The sequence below is a fragment of the Mesoplodon bidens genome (assembly GCF_964165515.1).
Source record: "Mesoplodon bidens genome assembly, chromosome: 8".
Taxonomy (NCBI): domain Eukaryota; kingdom Metazoa; phylum Chordata; class Mammalia; order Artiodactyla; family Ziphiidae; genus Mesoplodon; species Mesoplodon bidens.
The window spans coordinates 29,700,496-29,721,068 of NC_138165.1; the positions used below are offsets into that span (position 1 = coordinate 29,700,496).

At 37.4% G+C, this 20,573-nt stretch overlaps 1 protein-coding gene across 3 annotated transcripts in view; it reads left to right on the top strand.

Annotated features, from left to right (window-relative positions):
• The window catches only part of ABCB11 (ATP binding cassette subfamily B member 11), a 97,622-nt gene that overhangs the window by 43,580 nt on the left and 33,469 nt on the right, over nt 1-20,573 (top strand). For 2 of the 3 annotated variants that reach the window (XM_081243140.1, XM_081243142.1), the window contains exons 11-19: nt 300-413; nt 2,795-2,905; nt 5,134-5,259; nt 6,184-6,234; nt 6,651-6,854; nt 8,434-8,604; nt 9,118-9,319; nt 10,230-10,305; nt 14,626-14,728. In XM_081243140.1, coding sequence (XP_081099266.1) covers nt 300-413; nt 2,795-2,905; nt 5,134-5,259; nt 6,184-6,234; nt 6,651-6,854; nt 8,434-8,604; nt 9,118-9,319; nt 10,230-10,305; nt 14,626-14,728 — 1,158 coding nt within the window. The remainder of the gene's footprint in view (nt 1-299; nt 414-2,794; nt 2,906-5,133; nt 5,260-6,183; nt 6,235-6,650; nt 6,855-8,433; nt 8,605-9,117; nt 9,320-10,229; nt 10,306-14,625; nt 14,729-20,573) is intronic. The other variant, XM_081243141.1, reaches the window with a different exon arrangement.

Consider the following 20,573-nt stretch of genomic DNA (forward strand, 5'->3'; position numbering starts at 1 on the left):
CACTCAGTGTCTATATGCTGCCTTGCTTACACCTCTTACTGATCTAAAAACATGTTCTTCTTTGTAGAATAGTGATGTTCAATCAAAACTAATGTAGTCTTTTAAATCCAAACAGTAGAAAAATTGGAGATACTTTGCAGAACAAAAACTGTTCCTAGTGTTTCCAAAGAGCTATTTAGCTTTCAAACTCCCACAGAAGAATATTTCTGAGAAATCTTTGAGTTCACATGGGCAGCCCAAATGACAGTGAAGACTATTTACAAATTGATGAAAACTATGTTTGTCTCTTTTTATTACAGATTTTCCTCAGTGTCCTAGTAGGAGCTTTAAATCTTGGCAATGCCTCTTCCTGTTTGGAAGCCTTTGCAGCTGGCCGTGCAGCAGCCACCAGCATTTTTGAGACAATGGACCGGGTATGTAAAAGCAAAAAGTAAAGGCCATTAGCAGGTTGGGGCTGAGGGGAGGAATGAACTCATGAGGAATTTATCCTCAATGTTAAAAAATATGAGAAACTATCACAATGCCCTTAATTCAGCAGTACTTAAATAAGTGCTGTCATGAGCCAGACCCCATTCTGAGCTGGCAGTGCAGGAGTGAAATAGAACAAATAAGGCCCCTGCTCTCATATCATATGGGAAATAGGCAATACCGAAGTAGGCACATTCAAAGATAAGATAATATTGGATGGTGATAAGTACAAGGAAGGGAGTAAAATAGGTCAGTGTGAAAGTGCTTGGGATGGGGGATGGAGCATTTAAATTGAGTGACAGTGACACCGTTTCTGAGCTGAGAACCAAAGGAGGTGAGTCAGCCATGCAAAAGGGGACTCGTGGGAGGAGAGATGCCTGAGAGGTGAGAGCAGGGAGGTATTCATGGAAGAGATCTCCAGGTTGGAAAAGGGCTTGGTGAATGTAAGGAACTAAAAGTCAGTGTGACTGAACAGAGTGAGCAAGAGACAGAGGCTGGAGGAATGGGAAGGGGCCAGATCACGCAGGACTTTAAGACCAAGTTCATAAGATTAGATTAACTTATAATTGTGACAGAAAGTCTACAAGATTGTAAAGGACCCTGGCAGCCTGGCTAGGATTTCCCTGGTTAAGTTATTGAAGACATCAGAGGTCAAGCTAGAGAGGTCAAAATTCAAGAACAGAAGGGGGGAGGTGGCAATATGTTGTTTTATATTTTGGGGTTTCATTTATTGGGGTATAAAAAGATTGTTGAAAACCACATAGAGCTATCCAAAGTTTACCTCATTCTTAGGGTTGTTGCATGCTCAAATTAGATGACGAGTCTGAAAGGCCCCTGAAACGATTACAAAAAATTAAGGCGTTTAAAAATTATTTTATTGGGGCGTCCCTGGTGGCGCAGTGGTTGAGAGTCCTCCTGCCAATGCAGGGGACACGGGTTCGTGCCCCGGTCCGGGAAGATCCCACATGCCTCGGAGCGGCTGGGCCCGTGAGCCATGGCCGCTGAGCCTGCGCGTCCGGAGCCTGCGCTCCGCAACGGGAGAGGCCACAACAGTGAGAGGCCCGCGTACTGCAAAAAAAAAAAAAAAAGAATTATTTTATTATTTTTACTAGAGACCAAAGAAGAAGAAATAGATAACACTGTAGCCCCAAATAGAGTTATTATGATGAATTTCTCTCACTAGTGAGGGAGAGGAAAAAAGTTGACCCTGGATTGTTCTGGTAGTCGGAGATGACCCTCACTCTTGTCTGATGACCTAGCATGGTTAAGTTCTTTTTTTTTTTTTTTTGCGGTACGCGGGCCTCTCACTGCCGTGGCCTCTCCCGTTGCAGAGCACAGGCTCCGGACGCGCAGGCTCAGCGCCCATGGCTCACGGGCCCAGCCGCTCCGCGGCATGTGGGATCTTCCTGGACCGGGGCACGAACCCGTGTTCCTTGCATTGGCAGGCGGACTCTCAACCACTGCGCCACCAGGGAAGCCCTGGTTAAGTTCTGAATTAGGCTCACCACTAACAACAACAGAGGTGGAATTCAGCATATCAGTTGAAAGTTGGTATATTTGAAGACACCACTTGAGGAGGTTTAGTTAGTTTTAATCATCATCTACAATAGATACTTAAATGTTGGATACTACTGGACCTTGGCCTCTTGAGATGTCTCTACTTCCTCAAGTGAACAAATGGGCATATCACCTGTCTAGTTAGGTTACAGTGATGTTTACATAAATGAAAAAAGCATATTAAAGCACCTTGTACATTGTCTTCTGTGGTATCTCAATTGATAATACTCCATAATAATATCAATATATTATATACTAATATATTAATTATAGATCAATACTATATATTTCCATAACATCTTATGGAAAAACCCAAATGAACTTTTTGGCCAACCTATTATATTATTTTATTGTCATTATGTAATAATATATCATAGTAGTATACAATAAATACTAATTAATTAAATTAATGTGATAATATTTTATACCAATTATATGATCATTGACATGTTTTATATTAATTATAATTAATTGTATATTACTTATTTATGTAAGTTTTGTTATATATAAATATATGAAATATATTAATACTATTATATAGTAATGGTAATTACAATAGTAATAATCTCACATTAATTTCTCAGTGAATGGTAGTGAATATTATTGCTATCATTAATGCATATTTAATGTGGAAGCAACTTATCTTTGGCATATCACTGCAGTGTTTTACCTGGTTGTTGTTCTGTTTTATGAATCAGTTCAAACCGAGATGGACCGTAAATGCATATAATACATGCTGTTGCTATATTCCTTTCATATTCTACTCCAGAAACCCCTCATTGACTGCATGTCAGAAGATGGTTACAAGTTGGATCGAATTAAAGGTGAAATTGAATTCCATAATGTGACCTTCCACTATCCTTCCAGACCAGAGGTGAAGGTAAGTGCCAAATTCTTCTTGATGATTCATTTCCAGAGCCACAGAATAACTGTTTTTATGAAGCATGACTTATTTTCCAGGAACGAGGCGGAGAGACACGTTTCTCTGTAAGTATCCTCAGGTGTCTTGCGTTCCTCAGGCCACAAACCATATTCCTTGTGATAATAATATATGCAAATCTCTCTGGTGGCAACACAGTCTGGTAGCACACTCAGGTTAAGTCAACTGAGTGATGCTCTGATAAAATGAGTGGCAGATCCTGTCACTGTGAGCACAAGCTAAACAAACTGCAAAACAATCAGAACAATCCAGAAGGATGGCTTATCAATCACATCCTTAAAGCCTGCAGAAGGCGGGACACTGAACGGGTAGGGAATGAAGTGGCAAAGGAAAGCTGCTGTCTTTGACCTTTTTTATTTCCTATCTGTAAGTTCACAAGGATCTCTAGATCAGTCCTTTAAGGAAAGGTAATCTTGTGATATTGTGGTCACATGTCTTGTACTAGGTGATTGTCCAGGGCACATGGTGAAGAAAATTTACAGTTTTCCCGCACCTACTGAGCAAGTATCTTTAAAGCCAATTTACCCCACAGGAAAATTAGGACCTACTCCCCAAATGAACTGGCTTTGGGAGGAGACTTATTCTTCATTTTTAAAAGAGTATCTTTAGCCACCCTTTCTTTTTATTTTTTTAATTGAAATATAGTTGATGTACAATATTGTGCTGGTTTCACGTATACTACATAGCGATTTGACATTTGCATAAATTATGAAATGATCACCACGATAAGTCTAGTAACCATCTGTCCCCATACAAAGTTATTACAATATTATTGACTACATTCCTTATGCTGTATATTATATCCACGTGCCTTTGTTTTATAACTGCAGGCTTGTACTTCTTTATCCCCTTCACTTATTTTCCCCTCTGGGAACCACTCCTTTGTTCTCTGTATCTCTGAGTTTATTTTCATTTGGTTTTGCTTGTTTATTTATTTTGTTTTTTAGATTCCACATGTAAGATCATACAGTATTTGTCTTTCTCTGTCTGACTTATTTCACTTAGCATAGTACCTTCTAGATTTATCCATGTTGTCGCAAATGGCAAGATTTAATTTTTTATAGCTGAGTAATATTCCATTGTGTGTGTGCGTGTGTGTGTGTGTATATGTGTTTATATGTGTATACCACATTTTCTTCATTCATCTATTGATGGATACTTAGGTTGCTTCCATATCTTGGCTATTGTAAATAATACTGCAATGAACACTGGTATGCATGTATCTTTTCAAATTATTGTTTCTGTTTTCTTCTGGTAAATACACAGAAGTGAAATTGCTGGATCATATGGCAGCTCCATTTTTAATATTTTGAGGAAACTTTGTACTGTTTTCCATAGTTAGCTACCCTTTCTTAATACTATTTCTATTACCCCCACAGAACTCAATCCCATGCAACTTAATTCTAATACTACATACTTATAATGTAAGTAAATATATATATATATATATATACACACACACACACACACACACACACCTCATACACATCTGTATATAAAACATAGTTACATATATTCTGAGAACATTTCTGAAGTATATTTTTGATTACTGTAATATAGCACATATATATATATATATATAAACATTAAATGTCAAAGTATGTAAAAGTGCTTTGTGAAATATAGATCACAAGGTAGTACTTACTCAGTAAGGATTTTTGAACAGATGACTGAAAGCTTCATTTATAATATCTGTTTGGAGCTAGTTCATAATAGCTGTTCAACAAATACCGGTTGAATTGAAATACATTTATGTCATTTCTGTTTTTTCTTCTATTCCCAATGCCAGTAGTTTGTTTTAATAAAGTCTTCTACTGCTAAGTGGCTTTCTCCCCTAAGCTAATTGGGACAGTCTCCTTGAGGTATCCTGACGTGTCAGAAACATTTTAAATTAGATTCTAGAACATACTTTTCAAAGTCGGCCTGGCTTATTTACTTCAACAGTGTTTTATTTGTTGGCTACAGCTATCAGTTTATTGCTAAGTAATGAGCTAAATGCTAAAACCACATCCTAGGCATTGTTTACTAATTTTTCTGGTTATTGAGGGAAATCAGTGGATATTGCTGTGAGGGCATAAGTAAACACATACACAGTGTCCTCACAAAGCATTCTAACTTGTAGCCTAATTGACAGCAATCTGAACATTGCTCTTTTCTTTTCTCTGCAGATTTTAAATAACTTAAGCATGGTCATTAAATCAGGGGAAATGACAGCTATGGTAGGATCCAGTGGAGCTGGGAAAAGCACGGCACTGCAGCTCATTCAGCGATTCTATGACCCCAGTGAAGGCATGGTGTGTATTTTCTAGAAAATTCTTAATCCACGGGGATAGGAAATTGCAAATCGTTATACATTGGTCAGACACAAAGACCTAGCATACACTGAGACCATCCTGACATCTGCATAGTTGACAGTGATTTTTGACGGAACCAACTGGACTAATTCCGTCCATGGTGGTTGTGTTCGATAAATAACCAGTCCATATGCTCAGTGATGTAACTGAATGTGCAGATACATTCAAAATGGTATTGCTGCCTCTTTAGTGAGGGAACATTTCCATTTCTTTCTTCTTATTGTAACAAAATTATTATTTTTCCCTAAGGTTCTCCAAACACTAAGTATAAGAAAGTTTACATGACCAGAATTAACAGAGAACAGCTCTTGATTATTGCTTTGAGAAGTTAGGTTAAAAAACTACTGTTTCTTTCTCCTTGTGTTTATCTGACTATAAACATAGATTGAAACTTAAAAAAAAACTTAATAGTTGCTATTTATCAATATTATATGTCAAGTGCTTTATGAAAATCATCACTTATTTTCACAGTGACCTCCAAAGATAAATATGCCTGTTTTGCAAATGAGGAAGGAGAGAGATTGAGATCTGAACCCAGATCTGTTGGATGCCAAAGCCTATGCTCTTTTCACTCTGCCTCAAAATCATTCTTGTCAACATCTCCTTGATGCCTTTAGATAGGATCATTTGACTGTATATTAAATGACTTCCATGCAATGAGCTCTAAATAATGCATGTACTGTCAGAGTGACATGGCAAATGTGATAGAGTTCTCTTTCTTCACAGACACTTTGTTCTCTGATTGGGTATTCTTTGCTACATACCACCATAACTATATTCTGAATATATAGAAATCATGTTTTCTTGATGTAAAATTTTTACTTTTTTCTAATAGTAATAATTATTTACTTATCGCACTTACAGTTTCAATTGCTTTTGAACAGCCAAGTGTCATTTGATGAGTCTGGCCAGAAAGTAAGTTGTTCTAAACACATATATACAAGATAGAGATCATTGCTTATTTTCATTGTGTCTTTTGAAGTTCATTTTGGCCTCAAGTCAAAAGATAAAAATATTCAAAGTATGGTGAATAACTGACTCTACTCTTTATTAAGGAATTAAAAACTTTTCTACTCCTGGGCCGATCATGTTAAACTATATCAAGTGAACTTTATACCAATTGTGTTTCTACAGTGAATTGTCCTACAGCTATACTTGATTTCAATTTTGTTGTCATCCTTATATTAACAACCACATTGTAAGAGGAATTGTTTCTTTTACAATCTCGTTGGTCTCTTTTTTTTCTCCCCATAGATCAAGTACAACCTAGTAGTATAACTCAGAACTCTGAAGGATTCCAAGAGAAGTGACCTTGTATTCTTGTTCTCTAGGTGACCTTGGATGGCCATGACATTCGCTCTCTTAACATTCAGTGGCTTAGAGCTCAGATTGGGATAGTGGAGCAAGAGCCTGTTTTATTTTCCACCACCATTGCAGAGAATATTCGCTATGGCAGAGAAGATGCAATGATGGAAGATATAGTCCGAGCTGCCAAGGAAGCCAATGCCTACAGCTTCATCATGGACCTGCCACAGGTATCCCTAGCCTCTCATTCCAGAGGGAAACCCAGAAGTCATAGAAGGCAAAAAAATTACACAGTAATGTACATTTCTTTTCATTTGATTCCTAAATTATTAAAATCTTAATGTCATGTTTTAATTTTATGCCCAGAAGTGTATCTTGAGTTTCTCCCCTTTGTCTGAAAATATGTTGTTGTTAATATATTAAAAACCTACCAAACTGGGGTAGCTTTCTTTTAAAAGCTCCTTTGACCCAGATACAATTTCCTTATTCTGTCTATTAAGCATTTGTCTAAGTGGATGATAAGTTTGTCATGTGGCAGTAACTTTCACAATGCCCTTTTGATGGCTATCATTGTCAGTGCTCTTTAATTTTCTTGTGCTTGGGCAGCTAATACTGTGTCTTCAGTACTGTATCTCACATATTCAAAATTTCCTCATTTATCTTTATTTTATACAACACGACAACAAAAACCAACTCCCTAATAGTATACTTGTACGGATTTTGTGGCCAATGGTCTGCTAAATGGAAGAGTTATTATTACTAGTTTACACATAGTTAGTGCTTACTACATATCAGGCACTGTTCTAAGCACTTTACATCTATTAATTCATTTAACTCTCACAATCATCCTGTCAGGCAGCTACTATTATTATCTGCATCTACTGATGGAGAATTGAGGTTCCAAGAGATCAAATCACTTGCTCAAGGCAGGAGAGACAATTATCTCATCCAGGTGGTCTGGCTCCAGAGTCCGTGCTCTAGAATACTTCCTACTCAGCCTTCTGAAATATTTGTATGAATAGGATTTCAGCTGTATTATATAGTCTAGTGGTTAAAAAGTATAAAGCTTTAGAATCAGTCTGCCTCCATACAAATCCCAGCTTCTCTACTTGCAAGCCTTATGAACTTGGGCAAATTACTTTGCCCCCTCAGGCCCCAGTATTTCCTTATGCATCAATTGAGCAGAATAGTAGTACCTACCTCATGTGGCATCTGTGAGGACTAAATATGATGATATGTGTAGAGGGCTTAAATTCATGCTTTCTACATGGTAGATGCTCAACTCACGTTGGCTAATAATAAGCAAGATAAGAGTCTGACCACAATGCCCCATTGTGAGATTCCAATATAACGCTAGACATGCAAGATACTCAGTAACTGTTTGCTATTCATGATAATGATTTTAAAGCTACTTTGATCTTTCATTCATAATATATAGACAGTTTTAGCGTTGTGTTTTTCTGTGTTGTCTAGCTAGAGAAAAGAGACAGTGCTTTGATACATGCTCTAATCCTCTAAGATGGATTTTCAGGACCCTGATCCACTTTTATTGTGGTGGAAACATGTTATTTGAAGTTGAGCTAAAGAGAAACATTTTTACATCCCAGAATGAAAGGATAAATCAATATCTTGATTTTATACACAAATATTGATTAGATAATACCCTGTTTCAGGAAAGAGTCTTTTTAAGTGAAAGGCGGACCTGTGAAAATTCATGCTTGAGGAGGAAGCTAGAAAGGACCTTTGTGAAGAATCGGTCAGGATCCTTCAAATTCTACCTCTTCATTACTGATGTCACCTTCTTCCTAGCAATTTGACACTCTTGTTGGAGAAGGAGGAGGCCAGATGAGTGGTGGCCAGAAACAAAGACTAGCCATTGCTAGAGCCCTTGTCCGAAACCCGAAGATCCTACTTTTGGACATGGCCACCTCGGCACTGGACAATGAGAGTGAAGCCATGGTGCAAGAGGCACTGAGTAAGGTTTGTTGAAAGTCTGAGTTCCTTTCATAAGTCTGTGTGGAAATTCTTGTTTTGCTGTAGGGAAGGCAGCTGTGGAGAGAGGAGAGACAGAAAGAGGGACAGAGAAGGACTACATGGGTCAGTGTATCCACCTGGAAAATATTGGCTCACCACTATGTTCCTCACAGTTGAATGGAAGACATTATGATTTGCTTCTAAAAGCTGCACATGTAAAATTTTAAATCTTGTTAAGTCTAACATAAAATATGTGATTTAAAAAATTTCCATTTTGGTTTTCAGCTGTTGATTAATAGCAGCAACCAGACCAATTGCTGATTGGTGTGATGTGATGTGATGTGATGGCATTTATTAGCCACAAGAAGGCACGCTGGCATTTTCTAATGTCTGTACAGCCTATTTAAGGATCTTCCCAGGAACTGAGGCTCTGTCTTACTTGTGGATTCAGAGACTGCCCAAATGTCAATGTCAGCTCTGTCTTACAGTCTGGCTTAACTGTGCACTGTACTCTTACAGGTTCAGCATGGGCACACAATCATTTCTGTCGCTCATCGTCTATCCACGGTTAGAGCTGCAGACGTCATTATTGGTTTTGAACGTGGTACAGCAGTGGAAAGAGGCACCCATGAAGAACTGTTGGAAAGGAAAGGAGTTTACTTCACTCTAGTGACTTTGCAAAGTCAAGGAGATCAAGCCTTTAATGAAAAAGACATAAAGGGCAAGTGCCTTTTCCATTATGCTTGTACATTATATTAAATAGTTAGCTATATATAATGCTTTTTGGATTTCTATGCATTTTAATATACAGTATCTTATTTGTTCTCCTCAAAGCCCTGGGAGACATTGTATAGACGATAAAGGAAAGAACAATGTTCAGGAGGTTTAGTTATTGATCAAGTCATAGAGCTAAAACACAGGTCTTTTGTGGAAGAACTTTCAATTCCATCCCTTTTTTCCCTCACAGTTTGCAAATAGGAGAGTCTTCCTAGAGTGTCCTGCACTCAGTAGGAGCTCTCCTCTAGTTGGCTGAGTGAATTAACCAATGACTAAAAAGGTTTATGCTTATTTTCACTAATGTAGATAGATACTTCAGGCCCTAGTGTACCTTCTCTTTTTCAATCTGAATTTTCAGGTTTGGTGGTTTACCTCAACCTGCATTAACCAAACATTCAAAACTTTCTCTACCATATCACATCTGGATTTGTGAACACTATTGGGTAAAATGACTGTATACATTTAACACGTGATTTATTCTGAAAAGTTTTGGGTTTTTTTTAACTTGGTGCGTCTTTTTTTTTTTTTTGCCACCTCTAGTGGGCTTCTCATAAGTTTTTTGTGGTTAATATCGGCTATATCTATAGGTTATCTATTTCTGTGGTGATAACACATAGGCTATCATATAGTTCAAAAGATTCAATCTTGCTCAGTATTTTTATTTTTTTATTGTTGTTTTTGTTAGAATGTGCTGGACAAGTGCTCACTTTCATTTATTGCAATAAAGTTAACAGACTGTTTTAGCATCAGACATAGTAGTGATATGCTAGGGAAATATAGTAAATAATAATTTTATTTTGATATGGTTCTGCTTGTTGTATACACTAAGGGATCACTTGTGTTGTGTTGAATAGGAAAAGATGAAACTGAAGATATCTTACTTGAGAGAAATCAGACCTTTAGCAGAGGGAGCTACCAAGCTAGCTTAAGGTAAGCTTAAGTCACGGGACAGATTTTAAAGTTTTCAAATGTTCTTAGGAGCCCTCTGCAGCTAAGATCCTCTGGCAATACCTCAGGTACAACCTGGAGAGCCCTTACTTAAACACAGCCCCAGGTCTTGTGTAATAATGAACATGCAAATGAATCCTTGCTTGCTATATTGACATTTCTGTCTCCAATTCATAGAGATTTTTTGTTTAAGTTTGGCTTCTCATTTTATTGAGGGTAGGGGACATGATAAAGATGCTCTGTAGTTAAAATGTTGTTTATTAAGCTTAGAAGGGGGATTTTAAAAAAATCTGTTCAGACTTGTCTCCCAAAGCTAACTGTGGTATGAAGCACTGTCTTAAATGGAGGTCAAATTCATGCCTTTAGCTTCATTCTTTAACCTACTGAGCTGTAATTGAATTACAAATATTTCTGCTCCCAGAGTTACCCATCCAAAATCAAATCATTCTTTAACTAGATGAAATAAGAGATTCATTGTCTGACGTTTAAAGAGAATTTTCCTAAACATGAATTTATTTTTTCCTAGATCAATACATGGGCATTGACTTCCAAAGCATATTTTTGGAGCATGCTATATAGCAAGACTATAAATTTAGCTTTTCATTCTGGTTTAAAAGTTTAAAAAAAATAGTTCCTTTAATGTTAAAAGTCTATGTATTAAGAATAATTCTGCCCAGGAGTATTTGCCTATATTCGTGAAAATGTTATTCAAGATCTTTTTTTCTTAAGGTAGGAAACTATTTGTAAGCAACAGACTGACAGCATATTTCTCCACCATGGAGTTTACCATTTCTAGGACATTTAACTCAAGGCTGTGCTCTGAACAAAGACTCAGTTTAGGACTTGCTCTTTCAAGGTAGCTAATTGTTTATTGAAAAATGGTTAAAGAAGCTTAAAATATAATATTCAGATAACAACTCCAAGTCGTTCAAACACAGATTTACTTACTTTTAATATTCACTGATTTTTATTTTTCCTTTTAAGAACAAGTCTATTCAGAAAAATTCTAAGAAATGCTAGTTTTATTGAATTTTTTGAATTTGGAAAGTAATAAAACAATAGCTTCATGTTTCTCTATAAAATAAAAGATATAGAAATTGCCAAAAATGTTAGGCAATTTTTATAGACATCTGGTATTATGTTTAACCAGCTTTTTTTCTGATTGGAAGAAAAAAATTATAAAGGTCATTAGAATCACAATTTGAAGATACCAACTAACTTCTTAAACACAGAAAATGACTAGGCAACTCTTTTGATCACTAAGTTAAAGGTTGCAAAGAGGAGATGTATCTCACGGTCATGTCAACAAGAAAATTAATATTTCCTTAATTTTTCAGATGAACAGAATTTTTCCCATTCTACATAGTTTACTTACAGTTTACTATTAGGAACAGATAACCATCTTTAATATAAATATTTTCTATTTGGCTATTAGTTCTCACAAATTCTCCATTTTGGTGACTAGGAAGAGAAACACAGAAATACCACCTATACACAGAAAGTAGCTATTAACCTCCTGCAGAGAAAGATTTATAAGTTTGAGTAAGAAGGTCTGTTAAAAATATCTTATTGTGTATGCTGACAGATCTTTAAGATGACTCATTGAAATGTTCATTTGTATCATATTTCCTTGGCTTCAGTCCTTCTGATGCCTAAGTCTCTCTTTAGTAATATATTTTAGGTTCAAGAACAATTTCATGGATGACAGTAATTTCCTAAATAATAATGTTGACAGAGAGAACATATATTCCCAAATTAGCTGTTTTTATTTGTGGTGAGAAGTGGCACTCGGCTTCTCAGGAAGGGAGGAGCAGATGTTGTAAGTTTCTGAAAAGGGGTGTGATAGAATTCTAATGCTGGTGTTTATGGCAGACCAGAGGGGGCAGGTCAGGCCCCTGTCTCGCACCCTTACTGCCCATGGTCTCACTGGGACAGCTTATGCTAGACAGGTGGAATGGTGGGCAACAGGGAATGAGAGAAAGAGAGATTTAAGAAATATAAGATGAAGTAGTAGAAATTTGAGGGGACGAGGATCAAGGTCTTCTGTGCTCCGAACTGAACTGTGGGCAGCTATATTTTGATGCCCTCTTCTTCTGCACATACTCCTACCTTGGCTTCTACTGCTCTGAGTTTCTATTTAGGCCCATAACCTTAAGTCTCAGCCCTGTCATGCACTCTGCTCTCTCTAGCTGACACATACCTATTTCTCACACCTTTGGGAGATGACCTCTCAACCTTAGTTAGCCTAACTTAAAGAGATGACTCTATTGCTGCAGGGTTTCAGGCCAAGTGGGAGGGGATTGGGGTGTCCCAGAGGCCAGTTTGGTAGCAGGGAATCGGGGTGAGGTGTGGTTTCATGCCTGATCACAATAAGACTTGGCAATAGTTTGAGCAAGAGCAAGGAAGATGGAGGACTTGACATAAATGCGCCTGTTGAACCTGGTGACTAAGGGGATGGCGATGCCATCAACAGAATGTGGGAACAAATTAGAGTCATGCAGTTGATGTGTTGCTGCCTTCTCAAGAAGGCTAGATGAGCATCAATAATAGGCAGGCACCACCTTGGTATTTGTTTTAGTCTAACTTCTCCTGGATACGGATGACAGAGAGAGACTTATGAATAGCTCCATCTAGATCTCACTACCACAGCCGATGCAGGTCTCCTCATCTCTAAATCATTCTCTTTACACCGTACTTCTTCAGATTAAGTGCTTTGATAGTGTAACTTCTGTCCTCTCAAGTCTTCAGGATTGCCTCTATCACTTAAGACTCTATTTGCAAATGGCTGAAAACCTAAGCCAACCTGGTTTAACCTTTAAAGGGAAAGAATAAGTTAACATAACTCAATAAATAGTCCAAGGAGGCTTTGGCATCAAGCAAGGCTGGGGCTTCGATGATTTGTCCAAGATACATACAGTTTCTTTCTCTTCCCTTCTCTGCTCTACTTATTTTTCAGTATTCATTTTTCAGGAAGCTTCTTTCCTTGACATAATTGCCAACAGCTTCCAGTGTCACATACTTTCAAGTTTAATCTAGAGGAGAGTAGGAGTCTCCTTCCCAGAAATCTCAGGGAAAAAACAAAACAATTTGAATCAATCACTTCCTGTATCTGCTCTATACTAAGTATATATAACTAGTAATTCTGTCCCCATGCTTCTCTTTATACTGTTCTGTCAATCAGCAATGCTCTTCCCTCCAGCCTACAGATACCCAGATCCTACTTTAACCACCTCCTCTGTGAAACCTTTTATGGTAACACCTGACATACATTCCTTTTTCCTTTAAATTTCCATACTGTTTATTTAAATCTGCCTTATAGCACTTACCGCATTCTCCCTTACATCAGGGTTGGATGCATGCATTGCTCTTCTATAAAGTTTTAAGCGGGCTTCCCTGGTGGCGCAGTGGTTAAGAATCTGCCTGCCAATGCAGGGGACATGGGTTTGAGCCCCAGTCCGGGAAGATCCCACATGCCGCAGAGTGGCTGGGCCTGTGAGCCATGGCCTCTGAGCCTGCGCATCCGGAACCTGTGCTCCACAACGGGAGAGGCCACAGCAGTGAGAGGCCCACATACCACAAAAAAAAAAAAAAAAAAAAAGTTTTAAGCTCCTTAGGGAGAAGTCTGTAATTGACCAGTCTTTGTATCCCCCAAAGCACCTGGCACTGGTTTGCATGTTGTAGGTGCACGGTAAGCTTCTGTCAAGTGAATGAATGAACACACCAAGTTAAATTATATTTCAGTAAGAGATTTGTTAACTAAATCCATCCCTATGGGCAGTATATAGCCTGGAGAAAACCTCACTAGTGGCCCTCTTTCCTCCTACTGGTCCATTTGTATCCAGGTGGCATTATGCTAAAGCAAACATCAAGGTGAAAGAGAAAGAGAGAGAGGGAGAGAAGGAGAAATATCAAAACTACAACCTACAAACAGAAGGGAGGTAACAGTGATGGACCATTGCCATTATAGCAATTAGTAGAACCATGTGGGTTTGGAATGGATTTGAGTCTTGGACCTTTTTTTTGGTGGACTAGTGGAACAACTTTGCCCCCCTTCTCTTTCTCCCTCCTCAGTTATACTGTGAATCAGAGTCTAGCCTGCTGTCTACAGCAACCAAACTGATTAGCTTTGCCTTAAGAATAGCTCTATCAAACTTGATCAGGAAGCTCCCTTATCTGGTTACCATGTAACCTAGCAAACATTTCTGTTCATTTGACACAAGTGATGTAAACTTGGAACCAGCTGAGTCCTGTTCCAACCTGCCCATAATTTATAGGCTAATTCATCTTTCTGTTTACTTACAGAGCTTCCATCCGGCAACAGTCCAAGTCTCAGCTTTCTTACTTGGGACCTGAACCTCCATTAGCACTTGCAGATCATAAGTCTACTTATGAAGAGGACAGAAAGGTCAGGTACCGATCGCTCATGGGGGGATGGAAGAAGTCTCTCCTGGAGACTACTGTATGCCCTTTAAGTGAAGATGAGTTTTCAAGGCCTTTATCTAGTATTATTTCACTAAGTCAAACTAAATGGGAGACTCCATTAAGACCTGATGGAAACTCTAAATTTTACATAATGTTTTACATATTTTAAAAGAAACACAAATTAATTAAATACTTTTAAGAATACATGGTGGGCTCCCCTGGTGGCGCAGTGCTTGAGAGTCCGCCTGCCGATGCAGGGGATACGGGTTCGTGCCCCGGTCCGGGAGGATCCCACATGCCGCGGAGCGGCTGGGCCCGTGAGCCATGGCCGCTGAGCCTGTGCGTCCGGAGCCTGTGCTCTGCAATGGGAGAGGCCACAACAGTGAGAGGCCCGCGTACCGCAAAAAAAAAAAAAAAAAAGAATACATGGTAACTTAAACTGAGCTATTAAGGGTTAATTGATAGTTCTTAGATGAACCATTCTAATAAACACAAGCAAATTACAGGTACTTAGCAGATTATTTGATTATGTAGGTATCATTTAAAAATTGTTAAGGATATCTGAAAACTGTTTTTGTAAAATTTTAAATCTCCTTCTTAAATTATAGTAACCTTGACAAAAGTGTTTGACAACAGAAATGTTTGATATACAAGTTATCACAAATTTTAAACTAATGGGGACTGATTAAGTTTTATGGGCATTTGTTCAGTTCATACAATTTTATAATAATTGTTTAAGAGTGCATTTAAAAGTAACACTATTAATTTTAACATCATTCAAAACAACATAAAAATGAAAGAGATAGGAGAAGAATCAACACATATAACAATATTAAACTTTCTTCGTCAGGATGTCTATTGCTGTGGTGGGTACAGTCTAACTTTCACATAAGGTGACCATCCCTCCTCCTCAAATCCTTGCTTAATCACTGAACTTCATTCTTCAGCCCTGATACTCCCATTTTCGATCCCCCATTACTTTTCGTTTGAATCTTTTCATGGCAGTTTTCTTAATTGAGGCTTATTTCAGGTCATGTTATCTTATCCTGTTACTAAATTATAAGCTTCTTAAAGTTAGTGACTATATATTATTTATGTTTGTATCAACTTGGGCACCTTGCCTTGCCCTGAGAATAGCTCTGTCAAACCTAACCGGAAGGTCCTTTATTTGGTAACCATGTGACCTAGCAAACATTTCTCTTTATTTGACACATGTAAACCTAGAATCTGTTGAGTCCCATTCCAACCTGCCCATGATCTACAGACTCTTTGATCTTTCTGTTTAGTTACAGAGCTGCATGTAGTAGGACATCAAGGGATTTTAAAACTAGGATGCAAAATTAAATTTTTATAGTAAAATAAGGTCCAAACCACAAGATATATCAAAGAAAATGAGTCAGAGAATATTTTAATTACAAGCACATCCATTGTACATGATGTAATTTCAAATTGTCTTTAAAGAATTTCAGTATGAGAATCCATTTTGGGAGTAATTATAAACACTGATTCACAATGCTAAATTTGGAATAAAGTACTACTTAACAATCTTATAAATATGATGGAAGGATTATTAAGGCTCTCTTTTGGCTTTAATATATTGATAATAAATAGATAGAGGTCTCAATATCTAATAGAGATGGTTTAAATAAATTTCATAGAAGAACACCTTGTCTCAGGAGCCGAAGGATGAATCCAGTGAGAGAAAACGTTTAGCAAGCATGGTTGCTTACTGCATCTTGTAATTAAGGACTCAGCACCTCTTCTAGTTCTAGAAACAGGTTCTTCATTTATGTCTATGGTGCTGCCACTCATAACTACAAGATGCATTACGTAACGAGTTTAATAAGCTTCAAGGGATAAGGAACTAAACACTGCGCTGACGTTTCAAACATAACAGCACCAATCGTATTCAATTTTTTAAATAAATTTATTTATTTTATTTATTTATTTTTGGCTGCATTTAGTCGGGGTTTTTTTAACATCTTTATTAGAGTATCATTGCTTTAAAATGGTGTGTTAGTTTCTGCTTTATAACAAAGTGAATCAGTTATACATATACATATGTCCCCATATTTCTTCCCTCTTGCATCTCCCTCCCTATCCCACCCCTCTAGGTGGTCAAAAAGCACCGAGCTGATCTCCTTGTGCTATGCGGCTGCTTCCCACTAGCTTTCTATTTTACGTTTGGTAGTGTATATATGTCCATGCCACTCTCTCACTTTGTCCCAGCTTACCCTTCCCCCTCCCTGTATCCTCAAGTCCATTCTCTAGTAGGTCTGCATCTTTATTCCTGTCTCGTCCCTAGGTTCTTCTGACCATTTTTTTTCTTTTTTTTAGATTCTATATATATGTGTTAGCATACGGTATTTATTTTTCTCTTTCTGACTTACTTCACTCTGTATGACAGTCTCCAGGTCCATCACCTCACTACAAATAACTCAGTTTCATTCCTTTTTATGGCTAAGTAATATTCCATTGAATATGCGTGCCACATCTTTATCCATTCATCTGTCGATGGACACTTAGGTTGCTTCCATGTCCTGGCTATTGTAAATAGAGCTGCAATGAACATTGTGGTACATGACTCTTTTTGAATTATGGTTCTCTCAGGGTATATGCCCAGTACTGGGATGGCTGGGTCATATGGTAGTTCTATTTTTAGTTTTTTAAGGAACCTCCATACTGTTCTCCATGGTGACTGTATCAATTTACATTCCCACCAACAGTGCAAGAGGGTTCCCTTTTCTCCACACCCTCTCCAGCATTTACTGTTTGTAGATATTTTGATGATGGCCATTCTGACCAGTGTGAGATGATATCTCATTGTAGTTTTGATTTGCATTTCTCTCGTGATTAATGATGTTGAGCATTCTTTCATATGTTTGTTGCTAATCTGTATATCTTCTTTGGAGAAATGTCTATTTAGATCTTCTGCCCATTTTTGGATTGGGTTGTTTGTTTTTTTGATATTGAGCTGCATGAGCTGCCTGTATATTTTGGAGATTAATCCTTTGTCAGTTGCTTCATTTGCAAATATTTTTCTCCCATTCTGAGGGTTGTCTTTTCATCTTGTTTATGGTTTCCTTTGCTGTGCAAAAGCTTTTAAGTTTCATTATGTCCCATTTGTTTAATTTTGTTTTTATTTCCATTTCTCTAGGAGGTGGGTCAGAAAGGATCTTGCTGTGATTTAAGTCATAGAGTGTTCTGCCTAGGTTTTCCTCTAAGAGTTTGACAGTGTCTGGCCTTACATTTAGGTCTTTAATCCATTCTGAGTTTATTTTTGTGTATGGTGTTAGGGAATGTTCTAATTTCATTCTTTTACATGTAGCTGTCCAGTTTTCCCAGCACCTCTTATTGAAGAGGCTGTCTTTTCTCCACTGTATATTCTTGCCTCCTTTATCAAAGATAAGGTGACCATATGTGCGTAGGTTTATCTCTGGGCTTTCTATCCTGTTCCATTGATCTATATTTCTGTTTTTGTGCCAGTACCATACTGTCTTGATTACTGTAGCTTTGTAGTATAGTCTGAAGTCAGGGAGCCTGATCCTCCAGCTCTCTTTTTCTTTCTCAAGATTGCTTTGGCTATTCGGGGTCTTTTGTGTTTCCATACAAATTGTGAAATTTTTTATTTTAGTTCTGTGAAAAATGCCATTGGTAGTTTGATAGGTATTGCATTGAATCAGTAGATTGCTTTGGGTAGGAGTCATTTTCACAATGTTGATTCTTCCAATCCAAGAACATGGTATATCTCTCCATCTATTTGTATCATCTTTAATTTCTTTCATTAGTGTCTCATAATTTTCTGCATACAGGACTTTTGTCTCCTTAGGTAGGTTTATTCCTAGATATTTTATTCTCTTTGTTGCAATAGTAAATGGGAGTGTTTTCTTAATTTCACTTTCAGATTTTTCATCATTAGTGTATAGGAATGCAAGAGATTTCTGTGCATTAATTTTGTATCCTGCTACATTATCAAATTCATTGATTAGCTCTAGTACTTTTCTGGTAGCATCTTTAGGATTCTCTATGTATAGTATCATGTCATCTACAAACAGTGACAGCTTTACTTCTTCTTTTCTGATTTGGATTCCTTTTATTTCTTTTTCTTCTCTAATTGCTGTGGCTAAAACTTCCAAAACTATGTTGAATAATAGTGGTGAGAGTGGACAACCTTGTCTTGTTCCTGATCTTAGTGGAAATGGTTTCAGGTTTTTACCATTGAGGACAATGTTGGCTATGGGTTTGTCATATATGGCCTTTATTATGTTGAGGAAAGTTCCCTCTATGCCTACTTTCTGGAGGGTTTTTATCATAAATAGGTGTTGAATTTTGTCGAAAGCTTTCTCTGCATCTATTGAGCAACGTGTATCACGTTGATTGATTTGCGTATATTGAAGAATCCTTGCATTCCTGGGATAAACCCCACTTAATCATAGTGTATGATCCTTTTAATGTGCTGTTGGATTCTGTTTGCTAGTATTTTGTTGAGGATTTTTGCATCTATGCTCATCAGTGATATTGGCCTGTAGTTTTCTCTCCTTGTGACATCTTTGTCTGGTTTTGGCATCAGAGTGTTGGTGGCCTTGTAGAATGAGTTTGGGAGTGTTCCTCCCTCTGCTATATTTTGGAAGAGTTTGAGAAGGATAGGTGTTAACTCTTCTCTAAATGTTTGATAGAATTCGCCTGTGAAGCCATCTGGTCCTGGGCTTTCGTTTGTTGGAAGAGTTTTAATCACAGTTTCAATTTCAGTGCTTGTGATCCGTCTGTTCATATTTTCTATTTCTTCCTGGTTGTGCATCTCAGAAGGTTGTGCATTTCTAAGAATTTGTCCATTTCTTCCAGGTTGTCCATTTTATTGGCATAGAGTTGCTTGTAGTAATCTCTCATGATCCTTTGTATTTCTGCAGTGTCAGTTGTTACTTCTCCTTTTTCATTTCTAATTCTATTGATTTGAGTCTTCTTCCTTTTTTTCTTGATGAGTCTGGCTAATGGTTTATCAATTTTGTTTATCTTCTCAAAGAACCAGGTTTTAGTTTTATTGATTTTTGCTATTGTTTCCTTCATTTCTTTTTCATTTATTTCTGATCTGATCTTTGTGATCTCTTTCCTTCTGCTAACTTTGGGGATTTTTTGTTCTTCTTTCTATAATTGCTTTAAGTTTAAGGTTAGGTTGTTTATTTGAGATGTTTCTTGTTTCTTAAGGTAGAACTGTATTGCTATAAACTTCCCTCATAGAACTGCTTTTGCTGCATCCCATAGGTTTTGGGTTGTCATGTTTTCATTATCATTAGTTTCTAGGTATTTTTTGATTTCCTCTTTGATTTCTTCTGTGATCTGTTGGTTATTAAGTAGTGTATTGTTTAGCCTCCATTTGTATTTTTTACATATTTTTTCCTGTAATTGATATCTAGTCTCACAGCGTTGTGGTCGGAAAAGATACTTGATACGATTTCAATGTTCTTAAATTTACCAAGGCTTGATTTGTGATGCAAGATATGATCTATCCTGGAGAATGTTCCATGAACACTTGAGCAGAATGTGTATTCTGTTGTTTTTGGATGGAATATCCTATAAATATCAATTAAGTCCATCTTGTTTAATGTATCATTTAAAGTTTGTGTTTCCTTATTTATTTCCATTTTGGATGATCTGTCCATTGGTGAAAGTGGGGTGTTAAAGTCCCCTACTATGATTGTGTTACTGTGGATTTCCCCTTTTATGGCTGTTAGTATTTGTCTTATGTATTGAGATGCTCCTATGTTGGGTGCATAAATATTTACAGTTGTTATAACTTCTTCTTGGATCGATCCCTTGATCATTATGTAGTG